We start from the raw sequence: 21,118 nt of genomic DNA on the forward strand, positions 1-21,118 counted from the left end.
GGGTGGGTGGGAAAGGCTGTTAAGCTGAACTGTATTCTGACTTGAACCTTGCAGTCTTGAAAGATATATTCCCATCTCATGGGGTTTTTCAATTAACATCATCTAATGCATTAGTAGCGTGGTTTGAAACTCCTGAATTTCAGGACTTAAGTGCTTTTATTTCTCCTGTTTGCAGGTAGAGCAAAGCTGTGAAACTAATCCTCGGTACTTTATCTAACCTTCATGTGATTGATAGTATTCCTAGAGATGTTTAATGCTTGTTGTAGACAATGTAAGATTTCTGGTTAAATCCCACAATGAAATATGGTATTAAAGTCTCAAGTTTCTGTTTTCCTTCCCTTCAAATAGCTCTTGCTAAAACCAAAATTTAGTGGTGTTGAAAAGATAAAAACCATTGGAAGCACTTACATGGCAGCAGCTGGTCTCAGTGTTACTCCAGGCCAAGAGAACAACCAGGTACATGGTCTCTGAAATCTGTCTTCGGTATTCTCTGTGTACATAGGTTACATTCAAAGTAACAAAATGTAATGTGATTTAAAAGAGAAAGTAAATCACCAAGAGTGACTTTCTGAAATGTAGGAAAAGGTGAGAGAAGTGTATTGTTTCCTTCTGATTTCACTATTTATCTCCTAGTTCAGTTTTTTTTTCCTAAGCAGGTATTGTCTGTAACCACAGCATACTTTTTACATCTTTAATCTTTGATTCCAGTAGGTTAACATTTCTAGATAACAGAATAGCTCTAATAATAGGGAAGTCAAATAAAGGCTGCCAAATAAAGGCCATCTCAGAATTGGACAATAAGCTTTTTGTGATACCTGAGAACTGGCACGAAAAGAGGATCCTTGAGTGCCACATTAGATCTGAATCTGAAACTGTTTGTCATCCAGAAGAATTAAAACCAATTTCTGTACTCAGGCTCACTTTCACTATAGGAGGTTTGTGTATGACTCTCGGATGCGGATACAAAACATGTAAAATTGAATCTGGAATCCTAGAAGAGAGACATACATTCATTATAAAATTTAACCATATCATGCTTGTCACCTCATAGCCATTCCAATTGAATTTAACATAGTTTTTTTACTCCATTTTGAATGTTTGTTGAACTGTGCAATTCTGCGTAGTCGCAGGGGTGAGTGGTCTCATCCTTATAAATATATACTTAATTCATTAATAGTACTGCTTTGGAATAGTAGCCTGACACAACCCTCTGCGTTGTAATTTGATCATTAATATGTATGTGTTGTGAATTGCATAGGATAAGGAGAGGCAGCATGCTCACATTGGGATTATGGTGGAATATGGAATTGCCTTGATGAGTAAACTGGATGGCATCAACCGACATTCCTTTAACAATTTCCGCTTACGTATTGGTAAGTTTAGTTTGTGAAGAACGTGAACCCAACCCTGCAGCTCTGTAAAAATTAAAAATGAGGTAGGATGATTTAGGTAAATTGCTGAGTGCTGTGGAGACCTTCTTAACACGGAACACAATGTTTGGATTAATATAAAATGCTGGATAGCTGGAAGTACTATTTTCTGGTCCAGCTTCTCTAATCTGCCAAGCTCCTTTGGGGATGGGCTTTTCTCATTGCTGGAGGGAGCAACACCAAGACTGCAGCTGGATGAGTTTGGAGAAGATTAAAAAACACATGAGGAATGAAGTACCCTGTTATCACGTGTTGACTAAAGGACAATATTGTCATTATACAAATGTTTATCTCTATATCCTAAAAGTAGAAAAGGAAGAATTTAGCTAGGTATGAACTTTGCCCTAGCTCTTTCTTGGACTTACATTTTACAGTGAGAGTCACTTCACATCTCTTGAGCCTCAGGACTAATATTTCTAGAACAGCGGTAATACGGATTGCTAGAAAAGTGTTGCAGGGTTAAGTTCTGGGGTTTTTTTCCCTCTGAAGCTCCTGACTTCCTGCCTATAATGAAGGTAGATATCCCATAACTTTCTGCTTCGGTCATGACACCTGCTTTTGTTTATGCTAAGGGATAAATCATGGCCCTGTGATTGCTGGTGTGATTGGAGCCCGGAAACCTCAGTACGACATTTGGGGCAACACTGTTAACGTCGCCAGCCGAATGGAGAGCACGGGGGAGCTGGGGAAAATCCAGGTAAACACATCAGCCTTGGAATGCCTAAGAAATTATTTCTAATTGGGTATGGATTTTTAAAAAATTGGAATAATCAGAAGAATTTTATCAGAGTTTTTAATTCTTTTCAAAGGTCACAGAAGAAACAAGTAAGATACTACAGGAGTTGGGATATTCATGTGAATGTAGGGGACTCATTAATGTCAAAGGCAAGGGAGAACTGAGGACTTACTTTGTTTGCACTGAGACTGCCAAATTCCAAGGTATGGGACTGAACTGAGGCTACAATGATGTTAATCAGAACAGACCTAGAACTGCCTCCCTTCTGTGAAGACTTAGAATTTCCCTCCTTATGTGAAGGACTTTATTCTAAAAACATATATACTATTCCTATTTCTTCAACATCTCAAGATGAGAGGGTTGGGTTTTTTTTGAAAGAAGTTCTGAAACATTCCTAGAAGACATGCAACAACCAGTCTGAAAAAGACTACTTATCCCTGAAATTCTTCGAGGATTTGCCTGGAATTGCCGTGGGGCATTTTCAGTTAATTCCTCCTTACCTGCACTGTGGGAGTCTTAACAGCTCCAGTAACAACACGTGTGGATGCACTGCAGAACTTGTTACCACATTAAAACATTGCGCTGTGTCATTCTCTGACACGCACCTGCCTACAGTATTGCCTTTGTCGCAGACCTGCGAGATGATGCTCTGGACACTGCGTAATCCCGCTTAACGCTAAACAGACCTCACAGCAGAAGGCACTGAGTAATGAAAGAGGAACACAAGTAAACTCAAATATATCATTTGATAATTGTGCTGAGCTCCTTTGGAAAAAAAAAAAACATTAATTGCGCAGTATCAGATCACTTTTTTGTTATCTTCCCCTCCTCCATAAGTACTCTGTATTATGCAAATGTTTTCATGATCAACAGCTGTTCAGAAATAACTTTAACCTAGTTCAGAGGTTTATGTTATATTATATTGTTCTCACATTTTTAACAGTCACATTAGAGAATGCCTTTAATATTTGGGCTTTAAATTTCAAAAAGTATACCTGATCCTGAGAAGCACTGAGCACCTGAAGTTTTTCCTGCATGCTTGGTTAGGTAGGCTCTGGTAACAGCTAGTTTCACTGCCACCAGGCAGGAATTCTGCATGCTGACTGCATTCTTGAAGGCACTTATGGGAAGAAAAAATTATCTGTTTTGAATTGTTTGAAGAACAGAACTAGTATTATTATAGAAACAGTAGCAGATACTGTATAAACTACCATGTCTGAGGTGGGGTTTGGGTTTTTTTTCTATTCTTGTTTCTTCAGTTTGACTAGCTACTGGCTGGTTTATATACCTTTTAAAGGCAATGCAGTTTATGAAAAAAAAATTGGGTTTGAAAGTTACAAAATGATGTATGGAGAAAACATACTGATAATGGAATACTTATGTTTCAGCAGAGCCTCAATACCGAAAGAGCATAAGTAGAGCATTAGTAAGATGATCACAGAAATTGACTTGCTGTAACTTAGTTTGTAAAGTTTTTAAGCTGTTAATGGCTTTTGCTAATTTCTAAATTAGCATTTTTCTACTTTCTGCAGTCACTTAATCTGTTTTCTGTTGGTGGAGATGATAGTATTTTCTAAGGCTAACATCTTATGCACTATGATATGTACTAACTAAGGATGGATTTCCCCCTCCCCCCCAATACAGCACATGTAGTATGACTAAACAGCACAGTGATTAATGAGTTCATCGGCTTTGTTAAGCCTTACTCTTCTACAAACAAAGCAGCATTTACTAATATTTCTGGGTTTAGTACTAAACCATACTGAAAAAGTGTTTAACAAGCAGTCCTATGCACCACTGCTTTCTAATTACTGTGTAATTTCTTTAGAAGATGAAGTGACCATGTTTCAAGACAGGAACAAATCTTAAATATTGTCCAACTGTGGATTAAAAATCGTGCTTATAGCCTTTGTCAATTTGGTAGGTCAAAACTGTGTTTGTAGTAAGTCTCCAACAGAAAATAGCACATTAGAAAACCTTAGTTTGAGGTTGTCTGGTTCATGTATGGACTCTGCTTGAAGAAGTAGTTTCATACTCAGTGTCTTATTAGTATAAGGTCAGTGTTGTAGTTGAATAAACTTTCAAGCAGCTTTTGCTACACTTGTATGTTGTGTATTTGTAGTAACAGGTGATCAGCAAGCATTTGTTTTGAGATATTTATTTATTGTTTTATAAGGACCATGCATGTGTCAGAGGCTCCTTTCAGCAGTCTTTGATGGCATGTTAGGTAAAGGAACTATTTGCCTCATGAATATATTTTGAAAAGTGCATTATGCCTATAGATAGAGCTGGCTCTGGAGTGTTTCTGTTCACAGACCTAGTAGAATGTAGATGTAAGCTATCTATGGAAGAAAATTCGCTGTCTGTAACAGCATTTTGAAATGCTTTTGTTTACATTATATTGCCTGTCAGGCTAGTAACTTGCTTGGGTGTAACTTCAATTTAACCTCATTTATAGAAGTGTTAGAAAGAGCAGTAGCTTTCAAGCTGGAAGAAGCCGGTTTTAAAAGGCCATTATGCTCTTGCAGCATTCACTCCATGTTGGTGTACTGTGCAAGGCATTCTTGGATAAGTTGGAAACTGTGTAATGAAAAAGGGGTTGTATCTGAGGATGACTTTCTGATTTCTCATCAGAACTGGAACTGTGTAATAGGAGAGCTACATTCAACCACAGAAAAAGCTCAATTTAAGAAGCAACTGTATTTAAAGAATGGTTTTCAGCAGTCCTTTTGTGAGTGAACTGTGAAATGTAAGATTGAGGAAATAACCTTGTTAGAAAAATCTCCCTTACAGCATTATTGTTTTCTTAAAACTGAAAAAATGGCACTGTATCTAATTTGAAGAGCTAATAATGTCTTGAATTAGCAATCTAATTTAAAGAACAAAATTGGTTTTTACCATTAAATAAAAAATTTCCTGAAAGTTGTCTGGTTTTGCAATTATTTTGATGATTCCAATAAAAAAGTGTTTTTCTTATACCCCTATAGAGTTAATTAGGTTGTTTTTACTTATAAACTCAATGTTGTGGGTTTTTTTTTTAAATTGTGTAAGTAGAAAATACCTAGAATGACATACTTGTGTTCAACAGATAAAGAATAATTTCAGTACTCAGTCTTCTGTCCTCTGCGGCCTCCCGCACTGTATGAAAGGTAAGCGATGGGAAATGAGATGCTAGTGTGAGCCAGTAATGATTTGGCTGGCATGGCTGTTGTACATCTTGTCTTCTCTTGTAGCATGAAAATGTCTTAAATATTAATGGAAAAATTAATTCCCTGGAGCACTATTTCAGCTGCAATTACCTAGAACCGTGAAAAAAATTCTAGTGGTGACTTTATTAAGAACAATTCTGGGACAACTGAAAGTACTGTGAAAAATGCAGGTTGATGGGTCAACCTTTCTGGAACGAATTTTAAGAATTATGTAAGTTTAAAAATAATTAAACAAACACTTCTGCAACTGTTTTTAGACAGGAGGAAGGGAGTGTAAGAAAGATGTTGGCCGTAAGACTGGGATTAGAGGGTGGAATTCATGATTATGCTTTGCCTGTAAGTTGCTACTTCTTAGTTCAGTTCTCTGCCAGCGCACTAATCAGAGGGAGCTGAAACACTGCCTGTCATTCCTGTTCAGGTCCAAGGTTATACTGGAGCCATGGGGTAAAAAGGAGCACCATTTTAAAAATAATTAAGAAATACCTGTGGTAGAACCTATGTATAGTGGTGCGCGAGTGTGTGAAAGGCGCAGAGCCTCCATGTCCAGGAGTCGCCAGCTCCATGTGTGACAGTGCAGCAGTGCCTGAAAGCTGCTGTGGCAGCTGCTCTGGCTGCAGGGCTGGTGAATATGGACATTAATGCTGAGAGTGCTTGAAATGTGCTCTCCTTTCTGATAAGCAAGACCGCAATCATTATCCAGATAGTGTTTAGTAATACCTCCAAGTAGTAATTGTCTATGTGAGTGTCTCAGAGTTGACTGTACTACATTAAGGTGGTGTTTTTACTCACTGGTAGCAAGAAGGTTTGTTAGGCTCACTTTATCATGGTATGTCTCTAAGCTTGCCCTCAAGTTTTAGAATACTCTGAGATGCTGGCATTGTTTCTCTAACAGGAGATCCATCCACATTTGATGTCTCACAAAGCTGATCTTCTGTTAATTCATCAGGCTATGTCAGTTTTGTTTAAAAAGTTTGTTTCTTTTCCTTGTGATTGTCGGAGTTGCACAGTAGCTTTAAAAAAGGAAACTTGCCTGGTCAGATACTAATGATTTTTGTCCCCACCAGGTGCAAAGACAGTCTATACATTACTTTTAGAAACCTTTGGTTGAGTTTCTGCACCATACATAGGCACACTTTGACTTTTCCAGATATTTAACAATCTAGGAAAACTCAAATGCTGCAGTGGTGCTTTAAAAAAAAATAAGGAACACGAAAAGAGTAATTTAGTGCATTTAAGTAACAGAAGTAACTCTAATACAAACCACACAATTTCAAATGTCATCAGTTCCAAAATTTAATAAACAAAAGTAGTTTAACACACAATATACACTTGCTCAGTGAATGCACCTGAAGGAAGTTTATCTGGTTCTTAAACAGAATCAAACAAACAGCCATAAACATAACTGAAGCTTCAGCTTGTAACTGAACCACACTCATTCTCAGGGATGGTGACAGTCTTTTTAGGCTCCTGAAAGTCTGAAAGTTTACAACAGATACCAGGTCAGTGAAATGAAAGAAATGCATACACAAGGGAGTACTCTGAAAGTCATTTGCTATGTGTGCAGACAGGCCTGAGTTAACTGTTGGTCTGTTACAGCTCAAGAAACAATGATGTTGCAGTTGGTTCTGTTACACAGCCTCTCTTGTACAGTGCTACGAAAAAGGAATTGCTCAATAATTTTGAAATTGAAATTTCTGGAGCACTTTCCTTGAAAAGATAAGTTCCTGAAGTAATGCAGCTCTCTTCATTAAGTAACATCTTAACTGAAACTTCTCATTAACCACAGATTGAGGAAATTTGTTGTGTGAATTATGATTCTTGAAAGGAAATTCTTACCTACTTTAAAAATTGGAGACAAACACAAACTCCAGGTATGCTTTTACCGGCTATAAGCCACAAGGGGGAGATCTGGCTCTGACTTAGGTTTTCCACTGACCTGACTCCTTAATCCAGCAAAACCAGTGGCTCCTTTTGGCTGGGTATGTTGTGTTGAACTGACGTTGTCAACTGACAACATACTACAGCTGGCCCTGTTAAGCACAAGGAGCTCACAGCCAAAAGCTTGGAGGAGAAGGAAGCATGATGTCCTCGTTTTAGCAAGTGAGGAATTTTAACTTCTCTTGTAACTTCATGCTGAATGGAAAAAGTAAAATTGCATGGATTGCCAAGCTTTAGAATTGGGCAATGCTCTGAGATGAATGGTGAAATAACTAGTTTATGCAGTTGAACCAAAGTTCCATATATCCAAAAGATTAATTTTGGACTGAGACCAAACACAGCAACTTTCCATTAGACGGAATTTTAAAAAGGGGAGAAGAACTGATGTGTTTTTTAGCTCAGCAGATGCCACCATACATTTTTGTATACTCACCCTCTGTCAAATCCACCCAGCTGTCTCCTGTATCAGGTAAAGGGACTGAAATTCCCATTGCTTTCCGGATTCCATAGGTACTAACAATATCCCCTGGAGTCACTTGTTGTGCAAGTTCTTTCAGGTTATTGGTCACTCGCTCCGCTAGGAAAGACACATGGCTGTATTTTTATGCTTTATATACACACAAAATTGCTGAAATAAGCCTGTAAGCAGTTTCATTATCTAAATACAAATAGAACTATGTTACAGAAACATTTTTTAACAGAAGAGTTTTGTTGTAGTGTGCACAATCATGCAAGACATACTGGGAACTGTAAAAGAGATGGTTAAGAAGAACAGGAGGAATGAAGCAGCTGCTGACCAGGGCTTGCTGCCATCAAGAAACCCTGAAAATTAACACGTAAGGTAATGCTGCCTGGGTCATACTAGTGCAGCAGCAGGGCGAGAGCTGGTGGCACCCTCACAGCTGCTGGGTTCCTAATATCTGGCTTTCAGGATTCAGCACTTAGTTTTGTATATAAACAAGAGAGACACTTCTTGCTGCTACAAAGGGGGTTTTCCTTAAGAAGGAACCTGTAAGTACTTAAACTTTTTAAGAGAGGTAATATCTTATCTGATCTGGTTTAGACTTGGTATAATACCAACTTGGTAATATTCCTCCAATACTGGGGAATTTTTCTTATCACATATTAAGGTAGTTATTTTAGCCCATGTGTGCAATATCAAGTACAGCAGAAGTTAAGTTTTACTTGCAAAACAGATACCCTCTGCACACAGTCCTCTCTTCAAAGGTTGCTGTTAACACCAGCTGTATAACTGACCTCTGAGACAAGAAGCACTGCTCCAATAATTAAAGAGGTATCATGAAGTAGACTGATAACTGACCAAACCCAGAATAAAGCTAGCCTTAAAGTAAGAACTTGGTAATATTTAAGGAACCCCTGTTCAAAGACATGGTAAAAATCACAGAGTTAGAGGCGTTTGATCACCATCTGCCCATGGCATAGGGGCAGCTCCCAATCAGTTCTAGGGAAGTTTATTAATAAAGAGGAAATACTTGTAATTACTGTTCAAAACTTTCATCTGGCATGACGTATGAAAATTATGTTAATCTTCCATGCCTAACAGAGCACATATTCTGCACTGTAACTGTTAAACTTCTGTCTGTCTTGGAGTTGACATAGGCTGTGACTTGATCGATTCTGCAAGAATGATCAGAAAAAGTGTATTTACCCAAGTGCATCTCTCTGTAAGATGGACCCAGAAGACAAATCATATTAGGGGGTGGTTTTGTACTTAGTCGTTCATTTTGAGCATCCTGGAGTTCTCTCAGAAGCTTTGTTGTTTCATCAAGTTTCCTCTGGAAGATTTCAGCCTCTGTTTAATGAAAAGAAAGTCCTAACTAGTAAGAAAGTGTATTTACTTACATTATGCTATAAAATATGGTAAGGCTGACTACATGAAGGGACTGGGAACTGAAACAAGTTACAGAGATATCAGAAGTGCAAGCACTAAGAAAACTCACCTTCAGAATCAAACTCTTCCGTAGGCATGCCAAAGTTTGTTACTGCTTTTAGTGCCGTCAGTCTGTCATTATTAGCAGAGTCTAACCTGGCAGCAATATCAATTTCCATAATCTAAAAAAACCACAGCAGATAATATTTAGGCCTGCCTTGAAACCACAGAGTTGTTTGAGGAAAATCAAAACACAAAGTTAGTTAAAAGTAAGTCTGCTCTACAAAAAAAGCGAACATTTAGAGGGAAAACTGAAAAGACACCATCTGAAACCTACACTGTTCTACAGTTACTTGGTTTACTATTCGATTTCATACTCAAATAGAAAGTGGCATCTGCCAAAAACTGGGGGTATGCACAAGTGATACAGTAACTTAAGACCAGCATCCCAATTAAAAAAAAAAAAAGTAATCCTTGAGCTCCCCTAAAGCAGTTTATTAAAGATCCAAGGCCAAAATTCAAAACCAACCTCGAAATTGGCTGCAAACAAAAGCTTCAGGAGAGCAGCCCTTTCCCTAGAACTGCTGCTATACTTTTCTAATTGAACAAAGTTCGGGTGGAATTTTAGAGATATAATGTGTGCCTATAGGGGCACAAGGTATCTAAGAAAACCTGCTCAAAGACAGCTAATGTATCATGTGATATTTTACACTTATAGTGCAAATTCATCTTAAACCAAGTCAGATTAAGAATGGAATAAAACTGCCAACCAGAACATCCAACACACGATTAAATGAGCACTGACAAAAATACATAAGCATTTTCTTCCTCTTCTCTTGACATACAGTCTTGGAGATTCTTCCTCTCCAACTGTCCGCCCTTGTCATTAGTCACACAGGGTGTATTTACAGCCTGTCAGAGTCTCAAGTGTAGCTGCACAGGCCTTACAAAGTTGGAGGCAGTTTTGTAACTGCAGGGTTAGGCTGGTTATAGTTAATGATACAGAAAAAAATTTACCTTTACATCTTTTATTGTATCACTTCTTTCATGTGAGCCTTCAGCTTCCTCCAATGGCTGAACAGAGAAAGGATTTTTAAAGATGACATTAAAATTGTTTTCTTTAAGTTCAAAGTAACACCTTACAAAATGCCGTATTTTTAAACGGACGTAAATATACAAATATACAGTGTCATAATGAGCTTTCTCTGTAAACCAAGTTATAAAGTAGCTATTTTTTAGAGGGCTTTCTTTAGACACTCATGTTTACTAAAATACTTTTCTACAGCACACATTCTATTGCTTTTTACAAAGTCCACATGTTTCTGCCCAGTGAGGTCACATCAGAGATTATTTACTGGGGTGCAGGATGAAAAGGAAGATGATTATTAGAGGCTGAAATGTATTGTTTCTATACATAACTGTACTTAATCCTTGCAAGAGCAGTGCTTGAACCCAGGAAGTCAGTGTCACTACCAAGTACTAGAAAAGAGCTAAACTAGTAATGCTAAGCAAAGGTCTGAACTGGGGCTAAAGGTTGATCTTTGATCCATGAACTACTTCTAGGATTAATTTAGCTATTATTAGACCCATTAGTAAAGGCTAAGATCTGGTTATTTCAATAGTTTACACTGATGTGAAACTCAAACCAAGACTTTTAGTTAAAAGGAATTGTCTTGTGGATATTCTCAACTAATTTTTGGATTGTCAATTAAAATTGTCCAATCAGCTCCTTTGACTGCAGTCACGTTTGGCATATACAGGTACTGAAGTCTCCTAAGAATCTGAGGACTAGCTATTTATCTCCTGAACTAAACAGTGGCACAAGGAACATGATAAACTTTTCACGGAACAAGAATGCCCATCCGTGATCACGTTACTTCTGAGCAGCTGCTTATTGATATTTTCTTACTAAATGGAACACAGGAGCTAGTGCTAATGGGAGTGGGAGAGTAGACAGAGAAAGAATGTGTGACTGTCTCTATCTACAACATTTTCATGTTTCACTAAGTATACAAGTCAGAATAATCCCTTTCTAGAAAATCCATCCACTGGAGATAAAGATCAGTCTTCACTTTCGAGTTTTACTAATTAAAAGGGAGCCCAACAACAGGATCAACATCATCTTTCTCAAGCTTGTCTGCTAAAATCAAAGACCAGAGAGTACACAAATCCACTCTTACCATTTCTAGTTCTCTGAGAGCTCTAGAATGTCCTCCTTTAGTTAGAACATCAAGCAAACTATCAGCCATTAAGAAAGGATAATCTTGTGATTTCATCAAAAAATCATGAATACTAAAAGATCAAAAGATAGTTAGAAAAAAGTTATATAAAGTCAAACCAGCATGTACAGCATAGTAAACATGCTAAGTAGCACAGTATTTGATCTGAATGGCTTGCTTTAGTGTAGTTATCCCTGACATTTGTAGCTGAGGATCCCATTCAGATTCCTAACAAACACTGAAATACTAGAAGTACGCTGCCTCAGGCAGCTCCATCAAACCAAAAGCAAACTTGCACAGGCACTTAATATTCATGCTGTACTAAAGTATTGCTACATTTCATATGAATTTATACCACTGTGTATTCTGTTTTTGAGATTCTCATAAAACAAAAGGACTTTAATTCTGAAGTTTTTATAATCAAGAATAATGAAACTAATAAGAATTCATTATTTTACTGTAGTAAATAATACAAAAATCAAGCAGCATACACACTGTTTAAGAATGAAATTGGGAATCACTGTCTCTGGACTCAGCTCTCCCCCTGTGACCATAGTGGTTTGGTCAGTATAGGACATAAACAAAGATGTGTCTCACTCAAGGCAGTAATTAAGTTCATTAACATTAAAAAATTCAGTTTGTATAAACATTTGTCCCACTCAGCATTTCTCCTTCAGAGTTAGTCATAAATATACTGAAATTTTAGACTGTATGTTCCTATGTATCAGTAGCATCAAAATCCTTCAGTCTTGGCTAGTACAGGCAGATTCTCTTATTAAAGTATTTGTTTCTTAAAACAAATGCACACTAGTAGGCTATGACAGTAGTGACACCATTCAACAGCACGACACAGCCCATACTGCAGAGCTGCACAGAACTGGCTCTGTACATGAAAGCTCCAAGAGCACCCTAGTAGTTTTATTACCTGAAAGATCCTTGATTAGAATCTTCGCCATACGTTGAATAGATTAAGTCAGAATCTTCTTTGCTTATGTTGGCAAATGTAGAATCATATGTTGGAGCATAGGAACTATAGGGTCCGTAGTTCAAGTATGTCACTGATGAGTAACAACAGTACTAATTACTACCTCTGACACACATGTACCAGATAAAAATGAGAATGGGTTGTAAAACAATCCCCAAAAAGAAGCTTTTAGGAAAATATTACTTATGGTGAAAACAAACTTTCACAGAATACTATCTGTTCACCCTGTAACACCTTTTAGTGACATCTAAACCAAATAAATTTTTATTAACAACGCTGTATGCCTTAACACAATAGGAAAATTCAGCCTGAAGCTGGTAACAGGCTCTCAGGCCCCCCACTCTTTCAAAGCTAGCAAAAACCTTTCTCTATCGGGTATAGTTCCCCCTTCTCAATACAGATGAACATTTTATTAAATATGCATCCCATTCTGTATGTGTAAATTAAGCTAGACTTTGTGATATGCTGTTTAGCCATGTGATAAATACATGCAGTAATGTGCTTCATCAGTAGAAAAACCTTGTTCCAAACTATCTGTGTACTAGTAATAAGATCAACATATTTTGTTTATATAAGGAGGATTTGTATTTTTTAAAAAAATCAGCACTTACCTGGAGTAACCTTGTTTCTTTTATCTTCTTTGAACCCCTGTAATGTATTAACTCCTGACTGAAGCCTTCCTGCTGTCATACCCAGCTTTACAGGGCAGTAACCTGGTTCTACAATAGGATATATCAAAATTGTTACAGAAATAATGAAGGCATAGTTAAGTGTGACATAGGAAGATGTCCATACTGATACTTGTAGCCAGAAACTTCAGAATAAACAGGATATAACTCCTAAAGCATTTTCCTCTCCAAATGCTTCATATTAAAGACTGTGTGTAGTCTTAAACATGAATCCACACCAAGTGGTAATACTATTTAAGTACAGAAGATTTAACCTAAATGTTCAAGTTCTCACTATCAGTCTTCCTCTCTCCTGCCCTCCCCTAACAGAGGGTGCATCATTAAAGAGGATCTGATTCTTACTGTAGAACACAGCACTTTTATTTGTTCTTGCTGACATTTCCTACTGTGCAGACAGCAGGAAGGGAGAAGTCAAGTTTTCAGCTTGTTTCTGTCTATCCTCGGCCTAGTCAGCTCAGCTCTGTCATGAGCTGGCAGTTTAAGAGCCAAGCGCCCGCACTCTTTCAGCTAGTGGCACTACATCGATGGCACCAACATGACAAAATGACTTGGGAGCCAGACAGTTCCCAGTGGCCAATTCTGACACACCTGTGACCTTCTGAGTCAGAAGACACTGCACTCTGGACATGGACCAGACTGAAAGCGACTCCAGGAATTCAATGTGCCCAAGCACAGGGCAGGTAGTCTCTTTCCAATGGCAAAAGCTGTCTCTTGCAGCTCCCACAAACAGCTGACACAAAAAGGAGAAGCAACAGCCCCTGAGGGCTCCCTCCAGCTGCTCCTAACAACAGCCACAACTGGTCCTCATCTACATGCTCCCTCAGATGAAGCTTTTTAAATCCAGATCTTTAGCAGACTGTAAAGAAGCATTTGGTTCTTGGCCAGTATCTGCTGATCTGCCCCAGCAGGAAAGCAGCAGACCAGGTAGGTGAAAGCCGCTTGTTACCTGAATTGTGCCAACTTACCTCCTGCAGTAAGGTCAACTGGATTAAGAAGGCCCAGAGTTGTTGTACCATCTGGCTTTCTTCTTTCAAATTCACACTGAAATAAGATCAGATTGGTTAAGTTTACATGTTATTTGGAGTTCATGGTCCTTAAACTAATAAAACATCTAATGAAGTCCTATCCATAGGAATTGGAGAGGGATTTGGAAAGATCAAGCAGACTCTGAAATAAGTGCTGCTCTAACTTTATTCACTAGATAACTTTGTTATTGGTATAGGCACAAGGAGTTAAGCAATTATCATAAATATTAAAGTTTCTGCAGAGGTTGTAATTCATGGAGAAAATTAAATGGGCCCAGTATTATCAAACTGTGTTCCTTACCCTGTCCTTTGATCGGATATGTGGCTGTTTCAGAACTATGGGGTTTTATGCAGGTCGGATTTGAGATATTTTCTTGACGTTCCTACTATTCATTCTTTCCTATTACTTTATCTAGAATTTCTGAAAATTTAAGCTGAACTCTCTCTAATGAAATTCAGCATGTGTTCAACTGATGCACCGTTTTGTTTAACCTCATGATGTTCCACAGATGATCAATCACGTGTAAAATGGTATAAACTATAGTAAAAGCATACTTTGAGTTTCAACTGACATAAGATGCTAAGTAAGCCTGGTTTATGAAAAAGTGAAAGGAGTTACCAAATAAACAAAGATTTACCTGGCTGTTCGCAAGTCGTCTTGTTAACTTTCCTCCAGATTCTCTAACAATACGATCGATCTGCTCTTGTTCCCTTTCCAAGCTATTGTTTCGTAATTTGTCTTCAAGTAGATCTTTGTCCTTCCTGTGAATAAAACCTACACAACTTAGTTACCAGCTTTAACAGACATTTAACAGACACCAACTGGCTAAACATCACAAAAGAAATAGTTTTTGCCAACTTTTGCAATCTGTTTTTGGAGAAAAAAAACTAACAGCAAAAAAAAATCAATTTAAGATGCCTCTATTTAATATAGCTGGGGAAAATACGTGACAAAGATTTATGTCAGCAAATGCTTTTTAGCTGTAAAGGTCTCTGTTCCGCTTACTTCAGCCACACTGATGTCCTAGGTTAGTATGTTGCCAGGTTTTATGCCATCGCTCCCACAAAACTAACAAGGGTATTTTTAGTAAAATATTAGATACTCTGAATTTTCAAATACAATTTTTCAAATATTAGATACTCTGTATTTTCAAATCTGTGAAAATAGTCACTAGTATTTCAGACATTCAAAGGGTTATTTCTAGATATTAAAAGGTAACTTTCACAAGTATATGTTCTGTAGCTATGCATTTACATGTTTCAAATACAATTACTATGCAAAAAGGTACCTGAAGCTTGCTATATAATTATTTGTACCAAAAAATTTAAATAGATCATGGTTGCAAGCCTTCTCCAAAATACCACCTATGTGAAACAGATACTGAAATAGAAAAAATCACTGAAGGAATGGAGTTGAATAGTACAGGGTTACCTACAGGAAAAAATGATGGTATCAAAAAATTATAAACTTATTTATTTTTGATATATGAGGACACTTTATGTACATGTTGCTCCCTTGAGATGAAGTTGTACTGTACAGGCAGTACCAGAAAGAGAGAAACCCACATTCATTGGTCCCTAGAAGTCATCTTTTTTCAGCAGCATTTAAAGGGCCTATCCCATAATTGTTACTGAGATAATACTTCACTTTTTGTTTTCTTTGTTGGGCGCTTTGAAGGCTTTGGTGTCACCATCCATAGGTTCTCCTTTGTCTTTCCCAGGACCGTTTTCATCTTCCCCACTTTGCTGCAGCTCTGTCTTGTCCTTCTGCTTCCTTGTCTTCTGCAGGTCAGCCATAAATTCTATACTTTGTTTCAGGCTCTGAATTCTCTCCTTTGAAAAAAAACAAAAAACAAAAAACTGAATCCTTCTATTTGCTACTTCAATGAATCTTTTTGTAACTAGCAAGCATAAGGACAGTTTAGAAAATGAAATATCAAATGCAAATATTTCTTCAATAACTCACCTGGTAGCAGTACTAAAGCATGAGCCTTAAAACAATGTACTATTTAAATTCTAATATGCAAGCATCTGACAAATATTAAGCAAGCTTTTATTAATTTTCATGAGGTCTCTGTATGAAAAGTGGAATGAAAGAGGGATCAAAAAGGAAGAAGCATAATTTTTAACAATTTGGTTTATATTTTCTATTACCTGGCTAAGTATTTTCATCCCTGAGTGCAGCAGTTTTTTTGCAGCTTTGTAGTAAATGGTGTCTGGTTTGTTGTAAATCATTGCATTAGTACACATGAGTTTGAAGTTATCCTGTAGAGACATTAATAATTTTGGAATGAAAGTTATAATTTTACAGTACACTCTATTGAAATTCTTATTACAAATGCAGTGTCTTGAGTGTTAGGGACAAAGAACTTCAAAGAACGTTTTTAAATCAATGAATTTAAGACATTTACTCCATTAAAAATTTAAACAAAATCAAGTATGTAAATGAGTTAAAGCTTCAAAACTAGGACCCCCCCTAAACATCCCGAATGTATTCTTAAGTGTTGAGTATTGTTTGTAGTTTCTAAAGTTTTAAAGGAAGTCCTCAGCTAAAATTAACCACTGCCCTGACCAATTAGCAGTCATTAAAGGAAAACCAAAGTGAAGCAATGTAAAAAAGACAAGAAAGCCAACTTCAAAACCAGCAAAGCTGCAATTCAAAGTTAAATAATTGTAAGGAATATGCCAAAGTTTCAGTTACAGTGAAGAAATGTATGCTAGTTTGAATTCATTTCTTGAATGACTGTGCTAGAAACTTCATTTCTATACTCACTGCAGAGTTGCTACAGGTAGATGTGCTTTATTACATTCTCAGCTATTTATAAGGACAAAAAGTTAAAATGGAAAACTAACTAGCAACAGCTGAAACAACAGGGAATATTCTTCTTAAGTTTAGGAGCCCTAAAGAAGAATGTGCAAGAAAAGACAACCAAATTCAGCTGTTAATTACACACCGATTACACTTCTCAGGTCCTCATCTAGACCAGAGGGCCCCTACAACTTCTAAAATTTGTAGGGGCCTTTAAAACAAGCCCTTGAATCCACTAGACACACTACAGCATGGGGTTAAGCGGTTGCTGCCAGCAGGACTGAACTCATCTTGCCTTCATTAGTTGTGGATCTACTCGACCAGATAAGCCTGGCTAGAACGAAGGTGACAGGAGGCAAATGACAAAGTAGTAATAAGCAGGCAAAGTCAATGAACTTAGACCCCTCTTTTTTTGAGAAGCAATACATTCAAAAAAAAGAGAGCAGTCTGAGAGAAATACTAACATTTTCATTAAGATCTGAAATGACACGCTGTAGGGCAAACCGACAGGTTCTACTTAATCCTGCATAACACCTGAAACCATCCGTCTCTTTAGAGATGCATATTTACAAATAGAAGTGTTTTCTTTTTCACTTCCAGAACTTATTTGCTCACAAAAATTCAACAAGAAACATTTCTTTGGGCGGAAGTACTGGTTCTTTTGTCATCTTCATATTCTCATAAAATATTAGAGTTCAAGTCAATTTAGCATAATACATCTCTGTATATTTAAAATAAAATATACAGAATTACCTTCAATTCTTCTATGGACTGGTATCCATTGTTCTTGATTTTCTCTTTCATGGTACTAAAATCCATTGGGTTTTTAATGATCATGGAATAGCCAGGGGCAATAAAGTCAGTCACAGGAAATGAAAAGAAAGAACTTGGATCCTTTCTGTTAAGAAATTAAAAGGCAGTTTATGTTTCAAATTACAACAAAGAACACATTGAACTTGGTATTGAGGAAAGGACTAAGCTGAAAAGGAATCAAAAACATAAAGCTAGAAATGGCTTGTGTCAGCATAATCTTTCACTTTTGAAGTTTGAAAAAATCCCACACGCAATCTCATATACCAGACATATTTTAGAACTTAGTTCTAAATTTTGATATCTACCTGTCTTCCCAAGAAGATTTAAAACCCCCCACCTTTTTATTAAGCCATTGAAAGATAATGAAAACAAATGTCATAAGAACATATGCATGTCATTCATCACTTACTCTGAAATTAACAGAGGGGAAAAGCCTGTTGCTGGAAGTTGTGATAGAATGAATTTATGATTATGTGAATTTTCAGGTTATATAATGTTAATAGTTTTTTTACATTAAAATTTCCTAAGACTTCCAGTGATCTCTGACATACACTGATGTTCCTGGGTGTTTCTAATAGCATTAGAATCAAATACATCCAGTTGGTATTTTCTCCTTAGGATCAGACTTAGTTGATAAACTGGCAAGAATCTCTCCACCAGAGCCACTGTTTTACACCTTCACTACATCCCGTAGCACGCGGCTGGCCTCAAATGCCAGCATTGATACTACACACACCGGTGACACCCCTGGCATTTCAGGTCTTTTTCCCGAGACTTACTTATGACTTAGGGATTTCTAGTCCAAGTTGCTAGAGAACAGTGAAAAGCGTTTTGCTATACAAACTGCAGAAGCACACAGTGCAGATATCCTGCAACACCTGTGGAAGCCTTGCACAATAGCTTCCAACTGAGAGCCAGGATTCAAAACCAAAAGTGGGAGCTGCTTTTTGTATGCATGGAAAGGTAGCCAGAACAAACACACGCGCTTTCTGAAGCTGGTTGTTAGCTTCTTGAAAGTGACACCAAGGTCTTGAAAATCTAAGGTTAAGAGAAAACTCACTAACAAAGTTTCAAGCTTAATCTGGTGAGACAAGTAAAGGGAAAGATCTTTCAATCACTCTCATACAAGACATACAGATATTCTTACTTCTCAAAGTCAAGAAAAATATATCTTAAACTACAGACTACTTGAAAGCAGTGCAAATTGTCCAAACCTGTTTCAGTCAAGACTTTTGGTTAATAAGACAGTAAGAAAACATTGTTTAAGTTTTCAAGTATGTACTTCCTTTTTATAGTAAATACTTCTAAAAATAGGACAACTCAAGTTAAAAGAAGTTTGGGCAAGTTCACTCCAAACTCTTGAGCCTCCCTGAAAAAAGGTTCTTGCAAAAAAAGCATCACATTATTGGAAAATTGTCCTATTTTTGGAAATATTTAAAAGTACTTCAAACTTGAAACAGTAGGTGTTTACAAGAAACCTGTACTAAGGAGAAGTTATAAGTATGCATTATTAAAAGAGTACTTAAATGCCTAAAATAGTCCTGTTAGCAATATATTTAGTAGTAAATTCACTCAGCTTTTTATATGCCTCTTCCCTTAATGTATGTTATTTTCATTACATAGCTCTGAAAGCCTGTAGCGTAGACATTTACCTCTGCAGCTGTCTCATGAGTTGATTCAGAGCTTCCTGAAGTGGTGTCTGCTCCACCTCTAGACAAGAAAAGAAGTGAGGGGAGAAACGGTGAGACAGAAATGACTGCAAGAGGTACTAAACTTCCAAGATACCAGAAATCAACTAAACTGATACAACTTGAGAATTCATCATAAATGAAAAGAATACAGAGGCAAAACCCAAAACATATAGAGGGAATTTACTTTTCTCTTGGCCTTACTTGACATTCTGCTCACTCTGACCACAGGTACCAGACCTGATACCATTCTGTAGAAGAGATATACAATAACGTAATTTCAAATTTTTGTATTAGAGGGAGAAAAACACTGAGACAACAAAAAATGTCATCACTTGGTACAGAAACAAAGAACAATAAAATGCGAGTCAATTAAAGAAACTGCAATTAGCAAAAGAATTTCCCCCCCCCCTACCTTCCTGTTTTGATAAAGTACTTGTCAGTGGTTTCTCTGGTGGCAATTCCAATCTGACAGGGGTTTGGCATTTAATTTCCTGTTCTCCCTCACTGTCTGCATGGTCCCGATCTCTTTTCTTTTTGTCCTCCTAGAAAGAGAAAGATTATAGAAACTTAGGAGAACCTGCAAACCCAGCATTATTGCTGTACATAATGCCTCTGAATTATTCAAAACCTCACAGTTTAAAAAAGTTTGTCTCTAAAAACCTTGTATTCTTTATGTACTGTCTCCATCTGCTGGCCAATAAAAGTAATTCAGCTATACAATGCAACATATCACAATTATTTTTTTAAAAATGTGACAGACGGCCACTTAAAAAGTATGAGAGGAACGATTCTGCACTATTTCTTGCACAGAGAATTGTCTCTAGCGAAGCCCCTAAGATGATTTTTTGAAGGTTTTAGAAAACCTAGTAAGAAATAGTCAGGAAATATAAAATTAGAGGTACCCATAATGCTTCAAATACATGTGTTACAATTACTTATTATATTAACAACCCCAAGGGGGAAAATAATTAAAAAGGAGGGAAAAAAAAGTAAGAACTTGTAAAGTCTTCATTCTGTTTTATATAAATGGATTTTAGATACAAAATCCCCCCCTCCCTTTTTAATTTTCTGTGTTCTTATGCTCACCAATATTTTTTGAAAGATGAGAAGTTTCAGATGTCTTCACTCATCTTTTTCTAATAAAAATATCTGGAGAAAAGGAATTGGCAAAACTAATATACTGAGTTTGATTGTATTCCAATTTAAGATAAGTTGGTCATACCTGCTCACCTTTTGATGTGAAGACTAGAGAAAGTTTAAGCATTTTTTCTGCTAAAATGCACTAGCATGAATACATACCTTAACTTTTCTCTTTCTTTTCTCCTTTTCTTCTCCAGGAATTTGTTTTTCTCCTTTCTTTCTCTTTTTCCTTTTCCTGTCCTTGTGTTTTTCATGTTCAGATTTGTCTTCGTATAGGCTGGAATCAAGTCCTGCGTTTCCAGTAGAGAGTTCAGCAACTTCACTTCCTCCAACTTTCAGCACCAGTTTCAGGGGCTTTTCTACGTATTCTTAGAACAGCAGAGAAATAAGCCGTGTGAGTACCGGAGGGATCATACTCTCATACTCAGCCCGAACAGCACTGCACAAGCTCTCCGCTGCCGCAGAGTCCTTTCGAAGACTGTCACTAAACCAGATCTCCTTTTCTTTCCAGACCCTGCAACTGCTTCTGCTTCTCCCCCCCCT

General features: G+C 37.2%; 2 protein-coding genes across 5 annotated transcripts in view; one reads left to right on the forward strand and one right to left on the reverse strand.

The window, feature by feature from the left end:
- The window catches only part of ADCY7 (adenylate cyclase 7), a 29,637-nt gene extending 24,556 nt beyond the window's left edge, over positions 1–5,081 (forward strand). For both annotated transcript variants that reach the window (XM_026856823.1, XM_026856824.1), the window contains 4 exons: positions 349–456; positions 1,259–1,373; positions 2,003–2,127; positions 2,240–5,081. In XM_026856823.1, the coding sequence (XP_026712624.1) occupies positions 349–456; positions 1,259–1,373; positions 2,003–2,127; positions 2,240–2,386 (495 nt within the window). In that variant the 3' untranslated portion in view covers positions 2,387–5,081. The remainder of the gene's footprint in view (positions 1–348; positions 457–1,258; positions 1,374–2,002; positions 2,128–2,239) is intronic.
- Positions 5,082–5,351: 270 nt separating this feature from the next.
- On the reverse strand, positions 5,352–21,109 carry BRD7 (bromodomain containing 7). Of its 3 annotated transcripts, none has more exons than XM_026856801.1 (16): positions 20,735–21,109; positions 19,848–19,977; positions 19,397–19,454; positions 17,685–17,829; positions 16,277–16,387; positions 15,771–15,955; positions 14,761–14,884; positions 14,063–14,138; positions 13,020–13,127; positions 12,349–12,481; positions 11,385–11,496; positions 10,222–10,278; positions 9,275–9,386; positions 8,983–9,126; positions 7,696–7,890; positions 5,352–5,362 (listed from the first exon to the last, which is right to left on the reverse strand). In XM_026856801.1, exons 3-15 carry the CDS (start codon positions 19,411–19,413, stop codon positions 7,712–7,714), a joined length of 1,503 nt encoding a protein of 500 aa, XP_026712602.1. In that variant the 5' UTR covers positions 19,414–19,454; positions 19,848–19,977; positions 20,735–21,109; the 3' UTR covers positions 5,352–5,362; positions 7,696–7,711. The 3 variants fall into 3 exon arrangements, with proteins under 3 accessions (XP_026712602.1, XP_026712603.1, XP_026712601.1); XM_026856802.1 differs by lacking the exon at positions 5,352–5,362 and adding an exon at positions 6,658–6,850 and having other exon boundaries at positions 7,747–7,890; positions 11,385–11,442; XM_026856800.1 differs by lacking the exon at positions 5,352–5,362 and adding an exon at positions 6,658–6,850 and having other exon boundaries at positions 7,747–7,890.
- Between the last annotated feature and the right edge of the window lie 9 nt (positions 21,110–21,118).

Source organism: Athene cunicularia (genome assembly GCF_003259725.1).
Source record: "Athene cunicularia isolate RWA chromosome 11 unlocalized genomic scaffold, athCun1 chr11_part1, whole genome shotgun sequence".
NCBI classification, from domain to species: domain Eukaryota; kingdom Metazoa; phylum Chordata; class Aves; order Strigiformes; family Strigidae; genus Athene; species Athene cunicularia.

Coding starts and splice junctions, on each gene's coding strand:
- BRD7 (XM_026856800.1), bottom strand. Junction 14,139..14,760: donor GACGACTTGCGAACAGCCAG/GTAAATCTTTGT, acceptor ATCTTATTTCAG/TGTGAATTTGAAAGAAGAAA. Junction 9,387..10,221: donor ATACAATAAAAGATGTAAAG/GTAAATTTTTTT, acceptor TGGTTTTTTTAG/ATTATGGAAATTGATATTGC.